The sequence below is a fragment of the Rhinatrema bivittatum genome, chromosome 3 (assembly GCF_901001135.1).
Source record: "Rhinatrema bivittatum chromosome 3, aRhiBiv1.1, whole genome shotgun sequence".
Lineage (NCBI taxonomy): Eukaryota > Metazoa > Chordata > Amphibia > Gymnophiona > Rhinatrematidae > Rhinatrema > Rhinatrema bivittatum.
In genome coordinates this window covers 71,931,497-71,958,475 of record NC_042617.1, presented here as the reverse complement: position 1 = coordinate 71,958,475, position 26,979 = coordinate 71,931,497, and the positions used below count along the sequence as shown (strand labels likewise).

The 26,979-nt window shown below is 42.3% G+C and overlaps 1 protein-coding gene across 1 annotated transcript in view; it reads right to left on the bottom strand.

The window, feature by feature from the left end:
- Window positions 1-26,979, bottom strand: part of PRKCE (protein kinase C epsilon) — a 1,012,677-nt gene that overhangs the window by 29,392 nt on the left and 956,306 nt on the right. The window contains 2 exon segments of the mRNA XM_029593349.1: window positions 22,498-22,569; window positions 22,571-22,645. Of these exon segments, the coding sequence (XP_029449209.1) occupies window positions 22,498-22,569; window positions 22,571-22,645 (147 nt within the window).

Genomic DNA, 26,979 nt, shown 5'->3' with positions numbered 1-26,979 from the left:
GGCCAACAGTCCCAGAAGAACCATAGCCAGCTTTTGACCAGAGGGCCGCACGTTGAAGGTACAGATGGTTGGCTTATGCTCCCTCGCAGCCAGTCAAAACTCCCTAGCGGGGCTTGACTGGGGTGCCAGCAGAGGCCTGGGGACCCGCGGCTGTCTGGGTTGGACCCTAGAGCTCACCCTCTGGGAATGCCATGAGAAGCGAGAGGTAGTATTTATTCTGTCGACAGAAGGGTCTCCTTTGGCCTTGACGCGAGGACTTCCTGGCCAAGGATGGTGGATCTGACGCACTGGCAGAGAGATGCTGGAGGGTTTCATGGTGATCCTTCAACTGAGCCATAGCATCTCTCATCGTATCACCAAATAGGTTCTCGAGAGTACATGGGAGGTCTGCAAGCTTCTCCTTTACCTCCGACCGGAGATCAGAGGCTCAGAGCCAGGCCATCCTGTGGGCACCTGCTCCCGCCTCCGCTACCCTAGCTGCCATTTCAAAAACATCGTAAGTGGAGCGCACCTCATGTTTGCCACATTCAAGTCCTTGCTGGAAAACCAACAAAATGGCATCCTGCTGCTGTTGGGGCAGATGCTCGGACAGTTCCTGATGCTCTAAATCACCTTCCTACACAGTACATCCAGCGCCCTGTGCTCTCGACCTGGTGGGGTTGGAAGCATGGGTGCAGGAACACTTGGCCTTCTTTAGGGCAGACTTCACCACAACCTACTGTTGTGGGAGTTGACGCTTCTTAAACCCCAAGGCATGCTGTACCAGATAAACAGCATCAGCCTTCCTATTCACCGGAAGCATAGAGATGGAGTGTTCCGAGATCCTAAGGAGCAGGTCTTTGAAGTTCTCATGGATGTTAACCGCCACCACCACTTTCGGGGCACCTACAAACTGGAGAACCTCCAGAATCTTATACTTGGCATCCTTTTCCATCAGAAGCTAGAACGGAATGGTTTCTGCCATGGACCGTACAAACCCAGCAAACTTTAAGTCCTCAGGCGGGACCTGACGTCGCTCCTTCAGAGGAAATGGGTCTGAGGGGAGGTCCCCGGAGTCATCGGAGGAAGACTTGGAGGAATCATCCCCCCCATGGGTTGTAAGGTGCACCGTCATCACTAAGATCACCCACAAGCATCCAAGGTGGAGGCTTTCCCCAGCCCAACAGCTTGGGCACCGAGGGCACCGAGTGCATTGAGAGCCCCAAAAGCCCTGGAAGCCCCAGGAGTGGTCCAAGCAACGCTGGCAGTGGAACAGGGGGGCCTCAACAGTGCCTTCACATTGAAGGACCTTCCTCCTCCTCGGAGCCCACAATGAGGATCGCACTGGAAGGAGGTGGCAATGGTAGATGGTGAGGCATTGATGGCATCCGGACCACAGTTATTGGCTGTGTGGGGAGGAGACCTAGAAGAACATCGAGGCGTACCAGCAGTGGTGCCAACATCGAAGGTGCAGGCTCCAGCGCTGGTGCAATTGGCAGGGCTGGTGGCTCGGTGCCCTGCAGGGCCTGAACAACCGTCAATTGCACACTGTGCACCAGTTCCTCCTTGAAGGCCACCAACGACAGGGCAGACTGAGGAGGAGGACGCATTAGCGGACCTCCCACAGAGCCCCGAAGGAGATCAGTGCCCGGCATTGTAATCAGTGGGGAATGCCTTGGACCCCTGACATTGATAGAGGGTGATGCCTCCTCGTCGCGGGGTCTCTTTGGGGGCATCACAGGAGGAGCCGGTGCCAACCCGATCTAGGTACTGTGTGAAGACGGAGACCGATGGCGATGCTTCCGGGATTTCCCAGGTGCTCGGCCTGGACTTTCCTCGGTGCCGAGAAAGAAGGAGATGATCTCAACATCTTCGAGTGAGAGAAGACCAATGCCAACCGATCCCCGGCCCCCCTCTCCACTGGAAGCCCTGGTGGAGGGGAGGATACCGAGGGATCGGTGTCCATCAGCTCCCCTCCGACACCTTGGTGTCAATGCTCCTGACACCAGCTTTGATGGTTCGAACTTCTTGGACCAAAGCAGCTTCTCCATCTTATCCAGGCATGTGCGCCGGCCCTTGGGGGGTCATCTGGTCATACAAATGACACCCCTGGATGTCGTGCAATGCCCCGAGACAAAGGATACACAACTTGAGCAGATCCATGAGGGACGTCGTCTGAGGGCACTGGGGGCACTGGCAGAAACCCGATGATGTCATGAAAAAAAATGGTTGGCGAGTAGTCGATGACAGGCGGATCCTGAAGGACACCTTACCTGGAATCGACCACACAGAAGGGAAAAACTTACCACGTCACCCTTCTAACTAAAGCTGGGGGAATGGAGAGGGATCTGGCACAGGAAAAGAAATATTTTCCAAAAAAATGGAGCAAGAGCTCAACAACTGCGAAACGACAGCTCCACGGAAAAGAAGAGACTGAAGAGGGACCCTGTGTGGACACGAGGATGGTGGCTTGCTGGGAATGCTCAGTAGTTTTCCATGCCGGGCTCCATCAGATGATGTCACCCATGTGTGAGGACTACCTTCCTGCTTGTCCTAAGAGAAAAGAAAATATCCAGAGCCATCTTTACAGATGGAGTCCATTCCAGTACTAGCTTGGAAGAATAAATGCATGAAGTAAAACTATATGAGGTTAAGCTTCAGTAAGCCATTGGGTTGCAAATTTATCCACACAAAGGGGGTCATTTTCAATAGCTTTCGCACGCGAAAAGGGACTTTTCGCATGCGATAGGGTGATCAGGGCGGAGTCGGCCCCGGAAGAGGAGGAGTTGTGGCGGCACCGGGACCAAAGCTGTGGAGACATCACTGGCGGCAAAAGGTAAGGACCCTTATCACCAGTTTCGCACCGAATAACTACACCTTTAATGTTGTAGTTATTTGGTGTGAAAGCCGGCAGCCAGCGCACCGCAGTGGTACGATGGCTACCGGCTTTTGCAGGCCCGCCTCCCCGCTTCGCCCCCCCGCCCCCTGGTACCGCGCGATTCACTATTTTCTGTGAGAATAGTGAATCCAGCCCAAAGTTAGGTACGTAACTTTTCCCAGATATTGTACAGGTCTTGCGCGCATAATTTTCCTGTCAAATAATAAAGTTTACATGTCAGACTAAAAGTAGACGGAAAAATTTGGCTAAACAATACATCATTCATGCAATTAGTTGTTAAAAGCCTGAGAGAAAAGCCAAGATTTTACAACCTTTCTAAATTTCAGAAAGTGTGATTCAGCATGTATGTCAATGGGGAGTGTGGTCCAAAGGCCCATTGCCTGGTACCTAAAAGAGGAGTTCTGACTGATCTCTAGTTTAATTGCTGTAGGGGAAGGAAGCTGGAGAAGGCCTTTTTGAGAAAAATGTAATGGGCATACAGAAGAGTAAGGAATCAACAATTTAGAGAGCTATAATGGGAGCCCTGGGTGGTGGGCACGAAACATCAAACACAGAATCTTAAATCTGATACGATAGATTATCGGTAGAAGAGAAGAAACGTGATCACAATTACGCAAACCATAAATCACTTTGGCTGCCGTGTTTTGAAATAGCTGCAATCACTAAATCTGAGAGATGGGTAGTCCAAGAAAAAGATAATTAAGTAATTATTACTAGAGTTAATTAGATAATGCATAAAGGGCCTGATTTTAGAAAGCATTTACTCACTTAAAACTGGATTTTACTCGAGTAAATGCACTTTACTCGTGTAAGTGGGTTTTTGAAAATTGCTACAATAGCAGTTACATTTACACATGTAAATCCTTATGAAAATTACCCCCTAAGCGTTTTAAATCATGAAGATAACAGAAAGGGGAGTAAATAATGAATGTATCTGAGGATGAAAAATGATTTCTGAACTACATTTGAGATATGGTGGACCAGACCATAGAAAGTTTGGAATTTATTAGTGGTTAAACCCTTAAGAGAACCAGGGGTACCAAATATCATAGGTGAAACAGATTGAACAGTTGCTTTGAGATAATCCAAAGAGCTTCTGATTTGGTAGGATTAACTCTGAACTTGTGCATGGATAGCCAATAGGCTACCCAGTCCAGACAGTCAAGTCCAAACCAGAAATGGACAATTTATAGTGTTCAAAAAAAGCTGTAATTTGGATATTGTCAGCATCAATGGACAGTCTGAAATGGCAATTTTGAATTAAAGTGGTTAATGGGGCCTTTGTACCATATTCCCCTCCATAAATCCTCCGACTCCTCCAGTTTTGTAAGCATTTATTACTCCTGGTGGCAAGAACTCATTGGGGATTCACAGTAACTCTGTCTCTCGAGATGAGAGGAGATGAGAGCATCAGCTGAGAGTTGCACATGCCTCCAGAGCCAGCACATCTCCCACTGAGGGGCTCCTCATCTATATCAAAGCAATTACACGATGGGGATATGCACCACTTCTAACAGTATGCATGCTATACCTGCAGAGAATAAAGTGAAGTGAAAAACACATTTTCAGACAACCTTTCTGATAATTATTTGTCTATATAACAGTCAGTTGCGTGCTGAGGCTCGCTGCAAATTCCAACAGAATGCCTCATGTGCCAAAACAGATAGGCATGCTGGAAGTCATTTTCAATAACTGGCAGGTATGCAGATCTGATAGCTAATGACTAAAGTTTCAAATCTTGCATGCACGCCCAAATCTTGCTCATCGTTGGGCTGTTTACTTTCTGGCTAACAGGATTTTTCTTAAAGATAGGTAATGCAAGTTACTTGTTCTGGAATATATTTAGATTTATGTGACGTTTATTCCTTTAGCAGCGCTTTTCTATCTACGGCACAAGAAGCTGGTGAATGTTAGTGTGCATCAGTAAGGATGTGCGAAAAGTTGACATTGTAATTTTATGAATAATTTTTGCTAGTGTTCTGCAAAATTTGTACACTTCTGAAATTATTTGTCATAGACTTTAAGACATCCATGCACCTAAACTAGTAAAGAACCTGCTAGAAACTTCAATAATCATTCAAATTCCTGTCCAAAGAGAAAAGTTGTTAATGTAGTTTTGAATGTTTTAGAGTACTCCATCAGCTGTATGACTTCAGGAAAGGTAGTCCAGAGCTCTGGAGCAGCAACTGAGAAGGATCATTTGCCTGTCTCTACAAGACATGCATGTATACACCCCAGGGTTCTGAAGGAACTAAAAAATGAAATTTCAGACCTATTAGTAAAAATTTGTAACCTATCATTAAAATCATCCTTTGTACCTGAAGACTGGAGGGTGGCTAATGTAACCCCAATATTTAAAAAGGGCTCCAGGGGCGATCCAAGTAACTATAGACCAGTGAGCCTGACTTCAGTGCCGGGAAAAATAGTGGAAAGTGTTCTAAATATCAAAATCACAGAACATATAGAAAGACATGGTTTAATGGAACAAAGTCAGCATGGCTTTACCCAAGGCAAGTATTGCCTCACAAATCTGCTCACTTTTTTGAAGGAGTTAATAAACATGTAGATAAAGGTGAACCGGTAGATATAGTATACTTGGATTTTCAGAAGGCGTTAGACAAAGTTCCTCATGAGAGGCTTCTAGGAAAAGTAAAAAGTCATGGGATAGGTGGCGATATCCTTTTGTGGATTACAAACTGGCTAAAAGTCAGGAAACAGAGAGTAGGATTAAATGGACAATTTTCTCAGTGGAAGGGAGTGGGCAGTGGAGTGCCTCAGGGATCTGTATTGGGACCCGTACTTTTCAATATATTTATAAATGATCTGGAAAGAAATACGACAAGTGAGGTAATCAAATTTGCAGATGATACAAAATTGTTCAGAGTAGTTAAATCACAAGCAGATTGTGATAAATTGCAGAAAGACCTTCTGAGACTGGAAAATTGGGCATCCAAATGGCAGATGAAATTTAATGTGGATAAGTGCAAGGTAATGCATATAGGGAAAAATAACCCATGCTATAGTTACAAAATGTTAGGTTCCATATTAGGAGCTACCACCCAAGAAAGAAATCTAGGGGTCATAGTGGATAACACATTGAAATCATCGGTTCAGTGTGCTGCGGCAGTCAAAAAAGCAAACAGAATGTTGGGAATTATTAGAAAGGGAATGGTGAATAAAACGGAAAATGTCATAATGCCTCTGTATTGCTTAGGGAAGAGGTAGGAAGGTCAATGTAAATGGCATTGCAGTAATCAATTAATGCCAAGATTAGTGCCTGTATTACAGATCAGAAATCACTATGCTGAAGATGTGCTTTTAATCCAACTTGAAAATCCTGGCTCTCACAACTCTTTTAATATGTTGTTGGAAAATTGGATTTGAGTCTAACCAAACCCAAAGGCTTCTTACACAAGAAGAAATTGGAATGGTTGTATTCTCATTATCAACAGATGATGGTATTAGCTAGATTACAATAAACTCTGATTGTATAACATTAAGAGCAAGTTTTCTGTGATGAAGCCATATTTAATAGATGACAAACATAGCGCCATTAACTTAGCAGTGTCTGACCATAAGGTTCGAATCTCCATGAAAAATTGGGTGTCATCTGCATAAATTCTGTAACCCATACAGAGTCCCGCTAACAATTTGCACACTGGTGCCAAGTAAATAGTAAACAAGGTAAGCCAACAAGGCTGAACCTTAAGGGACTTCGGTGGGTACAGATCGCCAGTATGACTGTTCATTCACCATCCTTTCCTGATGAAAATGGTCAGCAAGGTAGGCCCTGTCCCAGCCTATGATGAAACCTGAGATCCTGTATTTCTCTAATTAGGAGGATGTAGTGATTCAGGGTGTTGAATACAGTGGAAATACCTAGCGTCACTAGCAAAAATCTTTTATCATTGTCCAAGCCTTAAGTTACACCAGTTATCAAAGCAAACATACATACAAGTTCACATTGAAAATTATCCCTAAGAAAGCACACAAACTAACCTGTAGGGTTAATTTATGCAGTAGGGAGTACTATTCAGTGGCGGGGTGTCTGGCCAGGTTAGCCAGATAAACTTATCCAGCTATTTTATACCAGAGGGTCAGCAGTACAGAGGCATCACTTAATATACCCAGCTACTGGAAAGTTAGCCGGATAACTTTATCTGCCCCAGAATGCACCAAATATTCAGTTAAGTAGTTAGCTGGCTAACCAGAGCCAGAAAAACCCTGCTTAGCCAGACAAACCCTTTTCGATATGGACCTCAGTTTATAAATTCAAAAGTAAGAGGATAACTTTCAAACAAGTGCGCATATATGGCCATGAGCAGAAATACGCAAGCATTTTATAAATGCACGTGTTATAAAATATGTATCTCTCTACCCTGCAACATATGCACGTGCACAGGCTTATGCGCAAATACATGCAATGCATTGAAATCACGTTTATCAATGCATCGAATGTACACACTTTTCCTACCTATTTTAAAAAAAATACATGAGCATATTTAATGTGCGAAAGTAAAGTAAGATTTACTCACGTAAGTCCAGATTTATATGTGTAAGCCAGACAATTTTAAAACATGCACATGTAAATGAAATTAACCGATTAACCAATACCTCTCCAGGTCATCGAGACCTTCCTGGTTCTTCAGCCTGAACCCCATCAGTTTACCCAGATTTCCCATCCAGTCAGTACTACACAATAAACATGTATAATATCACTTATCCCAGAGAATTAGCAGGTGTAAAAATACACGAGTAAGTTGGCAAATGTACACACGTGTCTCTTAAAAGAGCAACTTATGCGTGTAAGTGTTGGTCCTCTTGGGTCTACGGGAGTTTGGCGTTCAAGCAGCCTTTGCCAGTATTGCACTTCGAGGGATCTGGGGGAACAAGTTTTGCTGCCTGCTTGTCCTCTTCACCGGTAGTTGACCAGGGAGAGTTGGTTCCACCGACAGGGTCAGTACTGATGGATGATGTGAGACTGGTCCATCGAGACTCCCCCAGAGAGTTCCCTTTTCCAGCTATTAAGCTGCAGTTGTGACGCTGGAATGCATTTGGGATTTACTAGTGGGCTTTGGTAGCTTACTGAAAGATTGCAATAAGAAAATTGACCTCCTTTCTAACAAATCTGAATTCATGAAGACAAACTGTGACTCCCAAATTACTGATATACAAGCAAAGAAATCTAATATGGAATCTGGCTGTCAGTAAAGATTCTAACATCTTGTCTTGACGAGTGGAGATCTTAGAAAATCATGTTTGTCATCTAAATCTTAGATTTCTGAATTTTCCTAAAGTGATGGGAGAGATGCGATTTACTACTCTTAAAACATTTTTTTGGAAGATTTTCAGCTTGATTTTGACAAGATTCCCTCAATTAATAAAGTCTATTTTCTTCCTGAAAATCATGGACTCAGTGCTTAGCAATCTCAGCCAGTTTCTTTCAATATTGCTGATAATTTGTCTGATTTCGTAGAAAATTCAGGAGTTGAGATAAATGAGTGATCTACCTTGCTGGTCTCCTTTATTTCTGAGCAGGATGTAATGAGGAGATATTTTAGGAATATTTCTTCACTATTTTTAGGACAAACTATTCACATTTTTCCTGATTTTGCTTGAAATACGCAAGATAGGAGAAAAAATGTTATTGCTTTAAGATCTATAGCTATTTCTATGAGTTGCTCCTTTGTGCTCAGATATCCTTGCAAGTGCATCATTAGATATCATAATAATTGTTATGTTTTCTTTCTGCCTGAACAACTTAAATCCTTTTTAGATTCAGGAAGTGCTCCAACATCTTCCTCTGGTTCTCAGCAGGATTAATGTATTGATCCATTTATAGGTCGTGCTGCTTATTCACGTCAATCTAGTTTTCTTCACTTTGGTTTTTTTTTCTCCTTAATACTCCTAGTTTTTGCTGCCTGCTTCTTTCAATTATTTTCGTTTTCAGAGTTGAGGATTATATTTATAATTTGCTTTCTGTAAAATGTTTCCTTATTTTTATAATAAATAATAATCTGTTCTTTTCTGTATGCAGTATTATTGCTTTGAATATAATAGATTCAATAAATACAATTTTTAAAAAAGTCGCCGAGATATGTGCATATCTTCTGTGTGCACATCTCGAACGTTTTCTATAAGGGGAGGGGTGTCAGCATGGTCTGGGGAGAGGGCATGGGCATTTTGGGGTGGGAACCAGAGATGTGCGTGTAAATACTGACGTGACCCGGGCTCACTGAGGTCCTCTTCCACGTCAATTTACTACTGCTATGGATGACATGTGAGTAAAACATTAAGAAAACTAAGCAGGGTTTTAAGGGTCGGGGTTAAGTAGGGGAACTGAAGTCTATTAAACTAGGGGGGTTTGCAGGACCTCTCTCTTAACAGGGCAACCTGGAGATGAACTGGTAAAACTGGGAATAGCATCAGCGCATGCCCCTTTTAAAATCCCCCGATTTACATGGCTGAAGCGGGATTTGCACTTGCGCGCACCCCCTTAAAATTTGGCACGCATTTGCATGGGGCCAGGCAATTTTAGAAACGTGTGCATATGTGCACATATGTTATGAAATGGGCACGCGCCGGTTTGAAAGTTACTGTCCCCGTGTCAGAATTATACTGCAGAAAAAGGATCCACTACAGATGATAAACCAGTCATAATGCAGAAGACAACTGATCTGGTGGTTAAAAATGAAAAGCCAGCCTCCTGCTCTCTAATACTGGCTTTTTGCCAGCATGTGATATTAGGCTGGCTAATTTTCCTTCCTGTGACTCTGTCCAACAGTAAAGGAACAACAGAATTAATATTACTTCTCCCATACTTATTTCATAAGCTGCTGTGCAGATCAACAGGAATTGAAGTGATACGTTCACTGCATCCCAGTGGCAGATATTAACGCATCTAAACAGCTAGTACCTTAAGGAACTTTGAAGACCTGTACTTGCCAGGTTCTTATGGCCTGGATTGGCCACTGTTGGAAACAGGATGCTGGGCTTGATGGACCCTTGGTCTGACCCAGTATGGCATTTTCTTATATTCTTATGTTATCTAAAATGCGAGATATCCAAAATTTTTCATTGGGCTCGATATGCAATTTTAGAGGAAATCTGAATTTGCACTCCAAGGAAATACGGTAAATATTATTGAACTTTGTTGAATTGTGTCATAAAAATCAACATAGAAACCCATACTGGCAGGAAATAGTTTTAGTTCATTTGATATTGTACGATGCTATAGTACAACAAAGCTAAAAATTGCTGCCTTAGGCGTTCTTAGAGAAGAGAATAAGAAAGATAAAATAAAGGGTATATGGAAGACTAAGGAGTGAGATTCAGTAACCATCGTGGATAGCTTGAAGGTTGCCAGTCAGTGTAATAAAGAAGCAAGGAATACTAACAATAAGCTTGGATGCAGAAGTGGACGTATTCTTAGCAAGAATATAGGTTACCAGTGAGATCCCAGCTTGAATACTGTGTTCTGTTCTGGATGCTGTACCTTTGTAAAGATGTTGAAAGGAAGAGGAAGCATTTCTGATAAAATGGTACAGGACCAGCAATATAGACTCTACAAAGAGAGACTTAAGGAACTCAGAATTTAGCATGGAGGAAAGAAGGGATGGGGTGTCTGATAAAAACATTCAATAATTAGCAGACTAGAAAATAAGGTTCCGAGGAACTATGAGGAAATAATTCTTTACTATGAGAATCTTGGGATAGCTCACCAGCAGAGGTGGCAGTAACCAAAACTATATGTAGGGATTCTGTTAGTCCCCTTCTAGAGTTGGTTAGGACTTTACCATTTAGAGTAGGGAGAGACAGTTTAAGGATAAAGAGTTTACAGCTCCCCCATGTGGAATGCTGCAATGGAGCTGTCCTGTTGTTTATACTGAAAAATCACCATTTTACCCTCTTGGATCTCTTTTGCTTTGGAAGAGACAGCATGTCTGGTGCTGAGCTCTAACCTAACTTAAACCTCCATGGAGTTCTTTGTTTTGGATGAGAGTTTCTTTCCTCTCTCTCATTCCATTTATTTGAGTTTGAAGTGCCAAATCCTTTTGGATGCAATAAACCTTATTTAAATTTACTCTTTTGGGAGGGGACAATTGAGGTAGGGGAATCTTTGGACAGATTGGCAGCGTTCTTCCCCTCTTCTTCACAGCGGGCGACCTGCTCATTAATGCTAAAGAGGCTATTACTATTAGAACCTGCGGACCGGATTACCCACCTGACGGCCATATGGAATAGAGACCTGCACTGTCAGATTTCTCCGCGGCAAATGGCAAGCTGTTTCAAGGCGATAGCCCACCATACGGATAATGTACAATTACGGGAAGTTCAATTTAAGACATTACACAGAATATTTATTTATTTATTTATTTATTTATTTATTTAGAAACTTTTATATACCGGTATTAGTGGGGACATCATACCGGTTCACATATTAACAAAAGATTTAGAAGTACATTTCAACAGGGGAGGCGAACTGGGCAGGGGGTTAACCTAGAGCAGTAGGGAAAATAGATTAAACAACAAGAAATCAACAAGAGGTCATAACAAGAAGACAACAATGTACATTGTGATTAGAATCCTTAATATAAGGAAAAGGGCGGTCACCTAGGGGGTATGAGCAATAGAGGGAAGGGAGGGTCTATTCTGTGTAGGCTTGGTTGAACAGGAATGTTTTTAGTTTCTTTTTGAGTTTGATGGCGCAGGGTTCAAGGCGCAAGTGGACGGGTAGGGAGTTCCAGAGGGCGGGGTATATTGCTCCCCTGCAGACCTTTCAATGGAAGATGTCCACATCCTCATCCTGTCTCAAGTGTGGGGCAGCAGATGCGACACTCCGACATAATTTCTGGGACTGTGTTCATGTTCAGCAGTTTTGGGCCAAAGTCTTAGGATATCTGAGCCGCCTTCTGGACAGTACCATACCACAGGTTCCGCAACTGTGCCTCCTGCATCTGGTAGGAAACGGAGATGTGGAGGCGAGTCCTCAAGCACCTTGCCGTCTGTTATGCAAGGGTCTTCTCTTAGCTAAACAGACAATCTTGACTCAATGGATGAATAAAGACCCGCCGACACTTACTCAATGGCGCCTGAAACTGCATCAGATGGTCGTCTATGAACAGCTAACGGCGAAGGCAGCATCCTCACCTCGGAAGCAGGACCAGTTTCTCGAAGTCTGGAACCCATACCTAATGACCCTTAACCAACGGGCTAGGAGTAAAATCCTGGATTTTACTACCTGACGTCTTTGGTGCTTTCATCTTCGGTTTGTACTGAGACAGCCCCCTGTGGCACTCTCGTCGTCATCACACTGCATGGACTACCTCGTTGACTGTGGATTTACATATGGTTTAAACACTTTTCAACAAGTGCATAGCGGGAACAAGGGGGGGGGGGGTAGTGGAGGGATGGTGGGAGGGATCAGGTGAGGGAGGGGAAACCATGTTCCAGTTCCCACATGTTTGTCTTGTTCACGAAATTGGGTTGTAATGTTGAAAACTTTATAAATAAAGAATATTAAAAAAAAAAAAGTACTCTTCTGTCTAATGAAAGAGGTTCCCTTCCTGCAAGAGGGATCTGAGATCACCAAGATCCAAGAGGAGGATGACTTCTATCCATCCTGTGAGAGGAAGAAGGAGAAGTGGGAGAGAAGGAGAGGAGCTGGACCACATTAATAGCCCCTGAATATCTGCGGAAGATTGGGAGATGAGGACAAAAAGTATCACCCTTGATACTACAAGAGGAGGAAGGAGATAATAAACTAAATAATGTAAAGTACATCTTTGATACTTCAAACTACCATGGGAGGGAAGCATCAAAGCTTTATCCAGATCTCAATGGGAGGGATGTGATCTAGTAATTAAAAGAATTACATCAATGGAAGGAGCATCTGAATTTAAGAAAGACTGTAAGAAGTGACACATTTACTAAAAGCATCTATACCATCTTGAAAATGAAGTTGTTGCGTCTGTCGGTCACAGACAACTGTGACCGACGGACGCTCTGCCTTACCTCTTTTTCTCCCCTTTCACTCTCTTTAGGCAAGATGGCTGCCTCTGGTGCTGAGTGCCGAGGGCCTCGGCATTTCCAAACCAGCATGGGCATCCCCATCCACCATGCTCACTCCCGTGGCCTCCAAGGGTGTGAGCGCGCACATCTTCTATGCTCAATCTACGTCATGGCGGGAACCTCAAGGGCAGCCCCACCGTATGACGTCAGTACCTCCGGGTATACCTAGCCTCCGCCTCCACTACCACTTTGAGCTAGCAAAGACTTTGCTTCGCTACTCTGACTGCTCTAAGCTGCATACTTAGACACCGCTTTCACGCTAAGGGCCTCACTCCAGTAAGAAGCTCTAGACACCCGGTCCTAGGGGGTCTCTCACTTCCAACTTCCCTTCGGGGTTCTTCACTAACTAAGACAACCTCTCCTCGGGAGTCTTTCTCTCTATTCTACTTTCAGGATATTGGACCATTGGGTACTCGCTCCTCGAAAGCCTATCTATCCCTTATATCCTGCACCACGGACCTTCGGTCCCACCATTCTACCACCAGGAAGACGCCTTCATTCTGGAAGTACCTCTACGATCCAGCGCTCCAACTCCACCCACCAGCCACGGCGTTACCCACACAGCGGTCTCCCACCTAATGTGACCATCTGGGTGAGACTATACTTGTGAGCCTGTTGAACGTACTGGCACTTCGTGGATCAGTGCCTTACCTTCTTGCTCTCACCATCTACCTACAGCAGTACAATAAAGACTCTATCCATACTGTGTCTGCTATCTGTGTCAGCCTATCGCAGTGGTTCCCCACGGGGCCCCTCCCCGTGGGCAGAGTCATCTCCATTGCGACCAAGGGTCCACAATGCCACAAACACAACAGAAGTACACAGCTGTAAAGACTTTAAACCTTCATTTGCATCTTATCAGGAAAAGAGAAATGTTGGAAACCACTAAACAATGTTCCTTTTGTTTTACTGAGTAGTGAGTATAGTATTCTGTGCAGTGATTATTAGTGCTGTGTGCAAAGGACTTAAAAGCGGGAAATCTAAAAGCAATGTGAGGGCATTGAAAGGAACTTTCCCCTGCACAAGAAACCTTGGATATATATATCTTGTATTATAATAACAGTGTTTCCCGCCCACCAAGCATGAACTGAAAACATGGCTTTTCAGAAAAAGCATATGATATAATGTAAAAGACCAATAATCTGTTAACAACTACATCAGAACCAGAGATAATGTTAATGGTGCGAACAATAAGCAATGAATGATGTGATGTAAATTGAGGTTAATAGAATGAGCAATAAATAATGAATAATGTGTTGTGTTAACCATGAATATGTATGTGGATCTTGTAAATTGTTGTAATCTATTTTTGGAACGATGGTATATAAAACGCCTAAAAAAATTAAAAATAAATTCAATAAATAAATAATAGAAATGTGAGATATGGCCTCTGGAGCTGTTATCCAGGTTCAGCGATCACAGGAGTTACAGCTAACATAATTTAAACATGCTTGGGATGGATCTAGAAGGTGCAGATAAGAGCAGGGATGAGGGAGAGAGGGTAAAAGAAAATAGGAAGCCTTGGTGTTGGTTTAGATCAGAGTTTCCTAAATCAGTCCTGGGTACCCCACAGAATGTAGACCAACCACCTTAGTTGCGGATATGCCTTTATTTATTTCAACGCTGTATGATTCCACTGATTCCATAACACAATACGTGCCTGACTCAGGTCGAGTTTTGCCCAAGTAAGAGGGCTGCATCAGGGGCCTAAAGGAATTGCAATGGATAAATTTATACAGCGTCTTCATCACCAAAATAGTGGCATTCGCATAGGGAGTCAGAGCTTAGTCCATTTCATACCACAAATGAACAGCAGCATCTGGTGCATGAAAAAATAGACGGCACCCCAGAATGATGTGTTTGTTAATTTTGTGCATATCAGCATACAGTATCGCAAGCCAAATCATACAGCGTTGAAATAAATAAAGGCATTCCCGCAACTAAGTTGTTTGGTCTACGTTTTGTTTCATCTGCTTCCTGGCTTTGATATACGTTCTCCCGTGCTGTTTTCTGGATACCCCACAACCAGTTTGGTTTTTAGATTATCCACCGTGAATATGCATGAGATAAATTTTCATACCATGGAGACTCAGCGTATGCAAATTTATCTCATGCATATTCACGGTGGATATCCTGATAATCCGACTGGGTGTGGGGAGTCCCCAGGATAGGAAGCCCTGATTTAGATAGAGAAACTTACATGGTTATCTACCAGAAGTGGTAATGTGCCAAAAATAGGAGACGGCAAAGTCAATTTGCATAAAGTAGAGGTTCAGATGCTTTGAGCTTCCAAGGAGAGATGGCAGAGTCTAACAATTTGGAGCAGTAGTAGGACTTTTTGTAATTGGTTACATCCTGCAGATTTTCTGGGGCATAGCATGCCATCTCATTGTTGACTCTACTGTGGTCAATGGAGCAGAAGCAGGTTACTGTGACAATACTGATGAATACATGAGTTCAATGTGGCTTGTGAGAATAATTAAGTGGGAACCAGTCAGTTCCACAAAATTATATAAGTTTGATTCTTCTATGCCTTACTTTAATTGATGGGTCTTGGATCAGTTATCCAAACCCAAAGAAAGCAAAAAATACAAATAAAAAAAAAAAATCAACCATGACCTACCTATAAGGATTTATTTTTCCATTTCCTATATGGCAACTGCAATGCAGTATAATACATAGCCTAGGATTGATTCTTGGAGCAAGTTGCTAGGCTGTGTTCACCAGGTCTGTTTATGCATAGTGACACGTATTAAAGGCAACCTTGTTATATATCATTACAGAGTTACAGCAATATAACATGATTTAATCTGAGCAGAAGTGACTTTCAAGTTCATGTAATTTTAACAGAAAATGTAATAGAATATGGTACAGTATATTTTGCATAATGATCAATTTAAACATGCTGCTACTATAGCATGAATTCACTGTTGAATATGTCCAGTTTTTCTAAAATCAATTCAGACAGCTTTCAAAAATACATTATGTCAGTTTACCAAAAAGAACTTTAAAGGTGATTTTTAGTCAAACACATTTTTTTCCTTTCTCTCTTTCTATGTAGAGAAAACATAATGGTCACCTGTTAGATAAAGATGTATTCTTAAAGACTATGCGTGAGGAAAGGTACTTCAACATACTTGCAGCTAGCAAAAACCTCACGAAGTAAGCCAGGGAATGGGCAAGTTATCCTGGTCCCTTTCCCTGGATATTCAGCGTAACATACCTAGGGAAGCATTCTGGTGAACATATTCAGCTACAATTAACCAGGTAAACTGACTCAGGAAACTTCAGGGAAGCTTTTCCTCCAAGCAGCTAAGTTTATCTGGCTAGTGCCAAATATTGGTGCTAGCCGGTTGCACTTTAGCCATGCCGCCATCCTGCCTCTTCTTAGCGGGGTACGTTTGAGCTGGGTCATGACTTATATGGCTAAAATTTGTCTGCTTGATGGGATAGGAAATTTAAAACTTGTAATTCGTCTGGGCAACTTTGAAAGTTACCCGGACAAACCCTTTGAATGTCAACATCACAATTCTTTAATGTAGTGAAAGCAATTCCTCACTTAAAACAGTTTCATGAGAACTTGAACAATTTTTACATCTCCATAAAACAGAAAATTCTTCCACCAAGACCACATTTTTGGACAGCACTATAAACCTAAAAAAATAAAAATGCTAACTGCCACACAGAAACTGCCCTAAGAAAGAGAATTGTTTCCCATTTCTGCAGTACACAACTTCAGCTTCTACTTCAATCTCAACAAAATGATGATTTAATATCAGGCTCTCTGATACTATCAAATCTGTTAAGATGAAGACACAAGATATGCACTTCACCTGACTCTACTACGCCAACTATGCCATTCTCCCTGACAAATAGAGAAATGGAGTGTGCTAGAAAAATATCCAGAGAAAATCTCCATTCACTACTGCTTGCACATCCTTATCACCATCACTAGGGATCAATACAATGCTTATTGGGATAAAACACTGATAAACATATTCATTTCTGCCTGTTTTTATATGTGGAGGTGAATGTATTATAGATAGGAATGGGGCCTGGGAGATTTGGCATTGCATTAGTAGGAAAGTTTTTAGACCCAGAGCTGGCTTTATCCTATTATGGTGCTATGTATTTGTATTGATGTATTGCTAGGTGTATTGATGTGGTACATAATTTTATTGTGTATGTTTTAGGATGTTTCTATATAATTATGTGTTGCTACTGTTGTATTTTTATTGTGTATAAATAGTTTTTGATATTTATAACCAGGTGATTCAAAAATATAACATATATAGCCATTTTATTTTGTGAAGAAGCTAGAGTTTAACAAGAATACAGACAGGTCTTTTAAGACCTTATCCCTGCTATAAAGGAGAATGAATACTTTGGTCTACTTTGAACTTTGAGAAACTCCCTGAAAGAAAGGAGAAAAACCCAAGAGTGTTATTGTCTGTTAAGAGGGACAGCAATTCATTTAAAGGACAGGAGTCCCCTAAACCTTTATGTTGGTTTTCCTGTGTTGAGCAATAAACCATGACAGGAAGCATTTTAGCTCTCTTGTTTTTCAGGTGAATCTTATCCCTACTAGGGTTGAGCTGGCTGGTCTGTTGCAAGAGTTGTGTGCCGGAGGGGTGGAGAAGAACACAATCAGGCTACGGTGCACAGCTTTTCCCACTGATGCACCAGGGGAAATCTAATTGGAAAGCCTCATTCTGTAAAAAGTTATTATGTACAAACTCCCACCCTCTCACCCTGTCAAGGTGTGGAACACGAAAACAATGCAAGCACTATTCTATGAGAAACTGGATGCTCACAATAAATCACCACAATAAGATTAATTCATTAACTCTGTTTTATTACAGTCAAGTCAAAGACGTTTGCTTTAGGCAAGAAAACGAAAGAGGCTGCTCAAACAACCCCCAACAGTATTACATTATGCTTCTGCTGCCAACAGAGACTGTGAGTGCTATACATCTGTTCTGAAACAGTGTTTTCTACTTCAAACGCCCTTTTAAAGAAGACAAATCATAGAAATACACTAACTATCAAACCTGCGAAAAATATTTTTGTAACCAGATTTAAAAAAAAAAAAAAAATGTAGATTGAGAAGGGAAGTTATGCCGTCTCTGAAGCTTCTAATCACAGTTTTGAGTTGTGGCTTTCACTTTTAATGTGCTCCTGATGTAGTGACTTCTGGTTTTTATATACTTGGATCACTTTTACTTTTGTTTAGAATAGAAAGAAATCAGGAACGAAGGTGTTGGTCTTATAACCGAACATTTGTATTCTACCCCAAAACTGATGGTGCACAGGCCCAGACAAGGTTGCACCCTATACTGCAATGCCATCAATCTACAGTAGCTGCAATAAGGCAGTCCACTGGCAGCACATGCATCAACAGATCTAACAAAACGATAGCTGCTTGCTGGCTTTAAAAAAAAAAAAGGCCACTTATTTATTTGTGCAAGTTCTTTTCTCACATTTCAAAAATGAATGGACTTCTTGCTCGTGTTTTGCATTATGTGAGAGTGTGTGTATGGGGTGAGGGCAATGGTGGGGGAGAGGGTGCTATTGGATTTTAATATACATAAGGAACCTCTGGTTTCCTTACCAAAAGGAGTGTACTAACTTTCTGGGGAGGTTCAGAGATAGTCAGAAAAAAAAGGAGGGGTTTGGGCTTTGCTCCCCCATGTGGGAACAGCAGATGGTGTACTCTAGTTGTTTATCACCACCAAGCACCATTTTAGGAGCATGGATTTTAATTTGAATTTCCTAAAGGCAGAAGCTCTCTGTCTCCTGTCATTTATTTTTTTTCTAAATTGTTCAAGAAGGACTGCCTAATTTTCCCTTTTGTGGGTCAGCTTGTCAGCCTGACCTACTTCTAATTGCTCTTCCTCTTTTAATCTAATATTTTGGAGCCTTCTCTGGTTTGTTTTGTAAAAGACTTTTTTTTTTTCCACCTGGAGCTGAGTGTCCTTGTTACCAGGGAATCAGCTTCCATTCTATTGGAAAGAGGCTTCTTTTACCTAGGTAGAGCCTGAGGATTGAAGGTTTGCATGCAAGAAGTAGGATCTGGGTCCTTTCTAGAGGAAAGGAGAGGAAGTATTCAAGAACTGGGTTTGCTGTGACACAGGTACTTGAGAGGGGAATGCCCATTTGGTACTTCGAAAAGATTTAAGGAGACTTCAGGAAAGGTATGAGGATTGGGACTTGTGTTCTGGGACTAATTTCTTCCCCTCTCAAAATGGCAAGAAAGCTGAGGTAAAATTAGAACTGAAAAGGAAGATTAAACTATGTTTAATCTGAGTAATCTGAGTAACCTTAGAAACTAGGAAGAAGAGAAAGAGATCAAGGATAAGAAGTGAGCTTCCTGAGGAATTTAAAGACTTTATTAAAAGAGTGAGGCGACAAGTTTATTAATCTTTTTGCTGTTAAGAACATAAGAACATAAGAAATTGCCATACTGGGTCAGACCAAGGGTCCATCAAGCCCAGCATCCTGTTTCCAACAGTGGCCAATCCAGGCCACAAGAACCTGGCAAGTATTCAAACACCAAGAAGATCCCATGCTATTGATACCAGTAATAGCAGTCAACTTGATTAACTGCAGTTAATGGACTTCTCCTCCAAGAACTTATCAAATCCTTTTTTAAACACAGCTACAGTAACTGCACTAACCACATCCTCTGGCAACAAATTCCAGAGCCTTTAATTGTGCATTGAGTGAAAAATAATTTTCTCTGATTATTTATTTTATTTATTTATTTAACATTTTTATATACCGACATTCATGAAAAAATATCATATCATATCAGTTTACAAGGAACAAAGAAATAACATAACATTAACTAGTGGAAGTTTAAAGTTACAATAAAACAGGGGTATGTAACTGGGAAGGAAGAGCATAGAGGGGGACAGATAACTCATGAACTAATTACGAGGAAGAAGTAAGTGCAAGAGAGATATGATTAGTCTTAAATGTGCTACTTGCTAACTTCATGGAGTGCCCCCTAGTCCTTCTATTATCCAAAAGTGTAAATAACCGATTCACATCTACTCGTTCAAGACCTCTCATGATTTTAAAGACCTCTATCATATTCCCCCTCAGCCGACTCTTCTCCATGCTGAACAGCCCTAACCTGTTCTATTATTTATTGACTTTATTTGAAAACTGATTTGAGTGATGTAAATATTCTTCAGTTATCTAATCAACTATCAGTAAAGAAACTGGAAACCACATTGCTTTTCAATGTGGATGCAAAGGACTGTTACCATTATCAGTGCTGTTTACAGAGAAGGAAAAAGGGCTGGTGCTGTGTTGAATGCAAAAGGGTGTTGCGGTTAGGCCTCCTCCCACAGGGAGTATTGGAGCTCAGATGTTAATGCTATCTGTGCAGAAGCTGAGAGAGAGCTGTGAGCAGTAAGGGTCCATCTCTCTTTCTGTGTGCCCCCAGGTGCATCTTAAGGTATCCGTCCCATCCAGGTATTACATTTAATACCTACCATCTTTAAGGGCTGCTGCGTCACTGCTATATTGAAAAAACATGTAGAATCAATTAGACTGTTAACGGAGACAAGATCCAATCTGAGTTTGATTCCTTTTATAATCCACCACCTGGTTAGTCCAACTTCCTTGCCTCTGAGTCATTGGTACGGAGATGCTTTAAAAACGTGGCTGATAAATTGGGCTAAGAATTTTCTGTTTCATGATTGGGTGGCAAGCTTCTCAACGCCTCTTTTTTTTTCTTTTTTTTTTTACTAAAACCTGTATGTATAACAGCAAAAAATACTCAGATCCCAAACCAGGCTCCTGCTCCTGAGTCTGGCCATGGCCTAGAAAACAGAGATTAGCATTCATACCCCCAGGTAGGACGAGGGGCTTTGAGTGCTACTGGCCAGAGGAACTATACTTCGGTTTCTTGCTGACTGGGAACCCCTGGGCTCACGCTGCTCTGGACCAGGGCTCCTGAATGAACTCTGGCTTATGTTCCAACTCAAAGGCAACAGGACTTTCCCCCACTTAAGAGATATGAGTGCAGCAAACACATGGCTAATTAGGTACAGCAGAAGAGGAAAACAGAAATCTTTGATGGGATAATTAGTGATAGCTTAAAAAAAACAAACAGTGAAGCTAATCTTGAGAAAACTGGAAAGAAGACTATCTTTGAAATTAAAACTCATTTAGTCAGTGTACATTTTTATGTTTGGATAAGTTTATGCACCCTCAGAAGCAGAGTTACTGCATTGAAATCAGAATAATCCACCATATGTCATGCATTTTTGCTTTTTTTTTTCTTTTTTTACATAATCACAAAAAGAAAGTTTTGCTTTTTTGGGATCGTCCCTTCATCCTCTGCTGCTCTGTCCAAAAGGGCCTATTTATGAAGCTGCAGTAACACGTTTCTGTGTGCTATGTGCCGAATTTGGTATTGCTAATGTGGTAAAAATGCGTTATCGTATTATCATCTGTTATTTGGAAATAATGTGTGAAATTTGGCAACATTTCTGGTATCATTTTCTCTGCATACAAATCAGGCATAACAAGGGCCTGGTAATGAGCTGGGTCACATGCAAATGCAGGCAAAGCAGCTCATCACTGCCAAGCTAATGAACAGCACAGCTCAAGAAAAAAAGTTTGTATGCCACTGCCACCCTGGAAAGTTAGCTACACCTCATGAAGCATAGCTAACTTTCCACGAGGAGTATCGCCAGGCTAAGGTGTTAAAAGGGCCGCAAACCCCCACAGGAAGATCCCTGATCATGTGCAGAACAAAAGAGAGCCTGGGGTTAGACAGTGGAGTGGAGGTGGGGTTTGGATACTGGGGCAGGGATACTCTCATGGGATGTGGCTTAATTGCAGCCCTCATCCATGTTTATTCTTATACCAGGTGGACAGGAGGGGACACCCAGGACTTCACACTATCCCCGTGGACACTAGGGATTTTTCTCGAAGTGAGTGGGGGGGGGGGGTCTTCCTATAGGGGCTCGTAGTCCCTTTAACAGGGTAACCCAGAGATGGGAGGGGCTTCATTACTATGTTGGGAGCTATTTACGAAGCCATGGTAACATATCATGAGCTCACGCTAGTTTACTACTATTTATTAAGTTCCCATGCGATTTAGCAAACCATGGTGCTCAGGTACTACAGTTTGGTGAATCCCACGGGAGCTAACTTGTGGTAAAATAGCACGAGAACCTGATAATTCACTGTGGCTTAGTAAACAGGCCCCCCCTAATTAGAAATGAAGGTGAAAAAAAAAATTCTCTTTCTAACAAAAGAAATACAAGTGAGGTAAAGTTAGCCTGAGGGAAAAGAGTGGTTGTAAGCTGGATTACAGGAGGCATGGGCCCGGCTCGCCCATGCATCATAGCCCTGGGCTGTGACAGAGCTCTACAGTCTCTAACAGAAACCAGAAATGTGCTTGCATGCTTTACCGAACGGTGCTGTACTCACACTATTTTATTACCGTCTTCATGTTGGCAAGAAATTACTGCTTAAAACATTTTGGTGCCACACGTACGGGGGAGTATTATTAAGACACTACTCACAATCCGAGGTTTGAAGGGTGGTTTGATTTTCCTTTGCTCCAGAAGGGCCCAGTCGATTTCCTTGAAAAACGGGGTGTTGCTTAATGGCATCCTCTGAACCTTGCGATGCTACGCAGCCTAATCGCTTGTTTGGGTTTTTTGTCATAAACTGTTGGGGGGGGGAAGGGTGCGGGGAGAGAAGAAAGTTACTTGACGTTATTCACACATCCCAGCCGAGAATTCCAGCACTGTTCGTCTACAAGCAACAAAACCTCATCATTTCGCACGCGCGATGTTCATATGAACAAGTCGGTTGCGCCAGCTGACTTCAGGATGAGAATTTGTTTATAGGCCTGGAGCACGATATTCTGTTTTTTCCCCACTTGCAGTGGTGGTGCTATCCTAGAGTTGCCAACTTTTCCATGGACCATAACAGGATATCTCACCAAACCTGAGGATGTTCGGGGAAAGGGGTTGTCCCTATGAGCCTGAGGACAGGAGTGGGGGGAGGCTGCTGTCCTACCTTGCGCTCCGATTGATGCTCCTTTTCCAATCTCCCATCAAAGATTTGTCTATTGAATGGAGATCCATGATTCTAGACCTCCAAGTTAAACTCATATGAAGGGAAAGGCTTCCAGGAGGAGGGATCTGTGAAATCTCTGAACTATGAAATGAAAGGTTGACGTAGAAACCCCCTCCCCCAACCCTTTGCTCAGCACAGGTCACTAAAATCAGTGTTTCTCGAAATGTGCCCATGGAGAATCTTTTAAATGGTTTTGCCAGTAAATGAAATTCCAAGAATTTGGAACTACAATTAGTGGAGTTGAATGCAGTCATTTTAGGTCTTGACTAACATAATTCAGGGCTGCCAAAAGTTCATTTCTGCTAAAGGGAGGCCCTCAAATTGGAAAGCAATTGACATCTTTACTGGCAGTTAAATGGGAAGCCTTAAGGCAAGACATGGGGAGTTGAGAGGCAGCTGTGGAAAGCACCAGTTTCATTCCAGTTTAGCCTTACTTAATGTATTTTTTCCATTTATTTCTTTGCAATTATTATGCTGCTGACAACTGTAAAATTTTTATGCAATTAGTTGTTGCTATCATTAATGCACTATGAACATTCAAGGTTCTTTCTACAAAATTATAATTTTCTAGCACAATTAAGCCAGGCCAGGGGCCCTGGTGAAAAGTTGTTTTTTGTGCATTACAATTTTTTTTTTTAGGTATTTTGTATGTAAGCTTGTACAGAAGAAGTTGGATTTAGAGGACTCTCGCCATTGACTGGCTCAATAGCACACCAATGCCAAAAACTGCAGGCTAGGCACCGAGCATGGCTCAAAGGAGACAAGGATGATTATGCTCACAGGCTGCAGCAGGGTTTAACCTTACCAGCCCTCTTCATCATTTTGCAGAGACCAGGAATCCAGAGCATCACCCTGGCTGGGATCTACCTTATCCTGCTGGCAACCAGCTGCTGCTTGTTCCCCAGTAAAGATGAGACCAATGAGCACCAGAGGGCATGAGGATCATCCTCCTCGCCTGACCAATCAACCAATCAGTACTATAAGGGATGGGCATCCCCTGTCTCTTCTTCCAGCCCATAGGGAGGAAGTGACTAATCAGTGCTTTGGGAGTGATGATTCTCAGCCTTTCCCCACCCCTGGGAAGAAATTAGCTAATCAACACTGCAAGCACTGGGGAATCTGAGCTGTGCTTTGGAGCTCTGATGCTACTCAGTTTGACTGGAGAGATTACAGTGTCCTTTTACTGTTGTAAATGGATACTGTACAAAAAGCCCCCAAACTGGGCTGTCAGGTCCAAAACCTGATAGTTGGCAATCCTTTGCTAACCATGTTCATGCTCAACAAAATGTTTGCATTCACAGGAGAATCAGACATACCCCACAATAGCTCAAACACAAAATTTAACAATAAAGCTACTTTGGGCTTTTTCTGTGGCTCAGGCTGATGTGCTGTGCGCAGCAGTGGAGAACTGGTGTTCAGATCACATCTACACGTCCAGGAGCAGAAGGAAAGTGGCTGCTGCTACTGGGTAGCCCCTATTGGACATCTAGTAGCACTAGGGGTACACCTCTGAAGTGATACCCTTCAAACCCCAGAACCAACAAGCGCCACCTAGGCAGTCTGTCTGGAGAGCAATGAGAGTGGCCAAGAGGAATTAAAGGGGAAAAGGACACCACCACACTGCTTTTTAAAAAAAAATTAACAAAAGTAATGTAGAGTATAAAATGTGAGCTGTAAAATTCATTTTCCTATCATATTTTCTGTACTAAAGTTTTGCTATCCCAATAGTACATTCTGTTACAGCATATATTACATGATGTGTCGGAGTGCAAGCATTATTTTACATAAATTGTACAGGCTGTATAGGGACATATGCTGAATATCAGTTACACTAATGGATGGCATTCTAGGGAATAGTGCTCTGGTTTCATGAATATCTTGTTGGACCTGATTTATAAATGCACTTCTGTGTCTTTAGAAAAACGTTTCATAACAAAGTTCATTGGTTTTAATTTCTCCTCCCTCAGCCCTCCGAGAAGAGTTTGTAGATTTTCAAACCCATACTACATAGTAAGTGACAGCAGACAAAGACGAAATTGGCCCATCGAGGCGCCCAGTTGAGATTCTTCCACTTTGGGTAGAAGAGCATATAAATATGATACCCAACAGCAGCTCCCTCCTAAACCCCCCCCTCATTTTATTATCAAGGAGGATATCACTAAAATTGCACACAGTCCAACAATCACAGAGCAGTAGCAAGAAACAAAGCAGCATGCTACAAGGGAAAACCCCTTCTGAACCAGCCAATCAACGACTGAAAATGGGCTGCAAGAGAAACAAAAGCTGGGGAGGAAATGGAGAAAGGTGAACGGTGGGGTCCCAAAGGGATCTATAGTGGGACAGGCATTCTTTAGAATATTTTATAACTGATCTGGAGAAGGGAGCAACCAGTGAGATGACACTGATTACAAACAATACATAAATATTGCAGGTTGCCAAAACCAAAGATGATGGTGAAGACCTACAAAGAGATCTCACAAGATTCAGTGAGGGGGTCAATCAAGTGGCAGATGAGTTTCAACTCTAAAAAGTAATGCACACATGGAAAAAACTATAATTCTCTCACAATAATAGGCTTTAAGATTAAATATTTACACTCAGGAAAGAAACAGTGGAGTCCAGTGGTGCCTCTACCCAGAAATATTGGGTGGGGGGGGGGGGCAATGGAGTAGGGTGGTATGGAAGGGATCAAGCCAAATCAACATATACACATGTAGCGCCCACCCCAATGGCCTGGGCCTGGGTCCCTGCCTTTTCTACATGCACTGGTGTGCAACTTTTTGTGCCATTGCTCTGCATGTGGCCAGGGCCATAACTTGGGATTCTGGAGCACAAGACAAGCCTTCAGTTTGATGGTTCCCATAATCATCCATTTAGGTTGTAGACAGGCAACTTAAGTCAGGAACAAGGAATAAGTCAGATATGTAGTCCCTGTGCTACCCTCTCTAATATCTACATTAATGAACTCTCACCACTACTGAAGAAATCTTCTACCTCAGGATTGAACTAAATGCAGTAACTCAGTAATCAAATGCTGATTATGCAGTCAATCTGGCCATTTTATCCCATATTCCAGAAGGTGTGCAAGAGAATCTAAACTCGCTACTCATCTATTGCAAGTCATGGCTCCTACTGGTAAATCTGGAAAAAAACAAAGATTTTCTAGGAAAAGCCAATAAATCTCCAACATAAATTCAAGTATTTTCCTAAATAACCAAAAAGTATAGCACAATTAGACTTTGCATGCTTTACCATTAAGTGCATCTGGAGCTATACATTGGCTATAAAGACACTACAAGAAAAAGTACCAAGGGCCTTCCATTGAATAAAAACGCCAGCCAGTTTCAGCTATCTATTGTTATAATTATTTGTTTGCATCATTTAACTACTGGTATTTCTTCTATATGAGAGTAAAGTCTGGGGTCTACATAGGATGAGACAGAACTCAATATAGATCTTGCACCTCCAGTTCTAACAATTATGTTTTAATGCTCATGCGATGTGAACAGCTGTACTCACCTTCCTACTGGCAGGCCTGGCCGTGACGAGATGCAGCCGAGCGGTAAACGCAGCAGAATGCCACCACTACCCACGCCCAAAGTCAGCTGTCTTAAAGGACCTGCAACAGGAAAGCCCGTGGTGTTCTCAGATGATATCATGATCTTCTGCCCTATAACAGGGCTCTTCTGACATCTCTTCATTGCCTTAGCAAGAAGAACTCCAGCTTGGTTCCTTGTCTTCAGCCTTACTCTGCTCCAGTTGTCAGCCTTGCTTTGCTCCAGTCTTTGGATTTGCTCCAGTCTTCAGTCTTCAGCCCTGCTCTGCTCCAGGTTTCAATCTTCAGTTTTTCTTCACCCACAGCTTTGCCTCCATCAAGTCTTCAGCTTCAGCCACAGTGTTGTCTTCAGCCATAGCCTTGT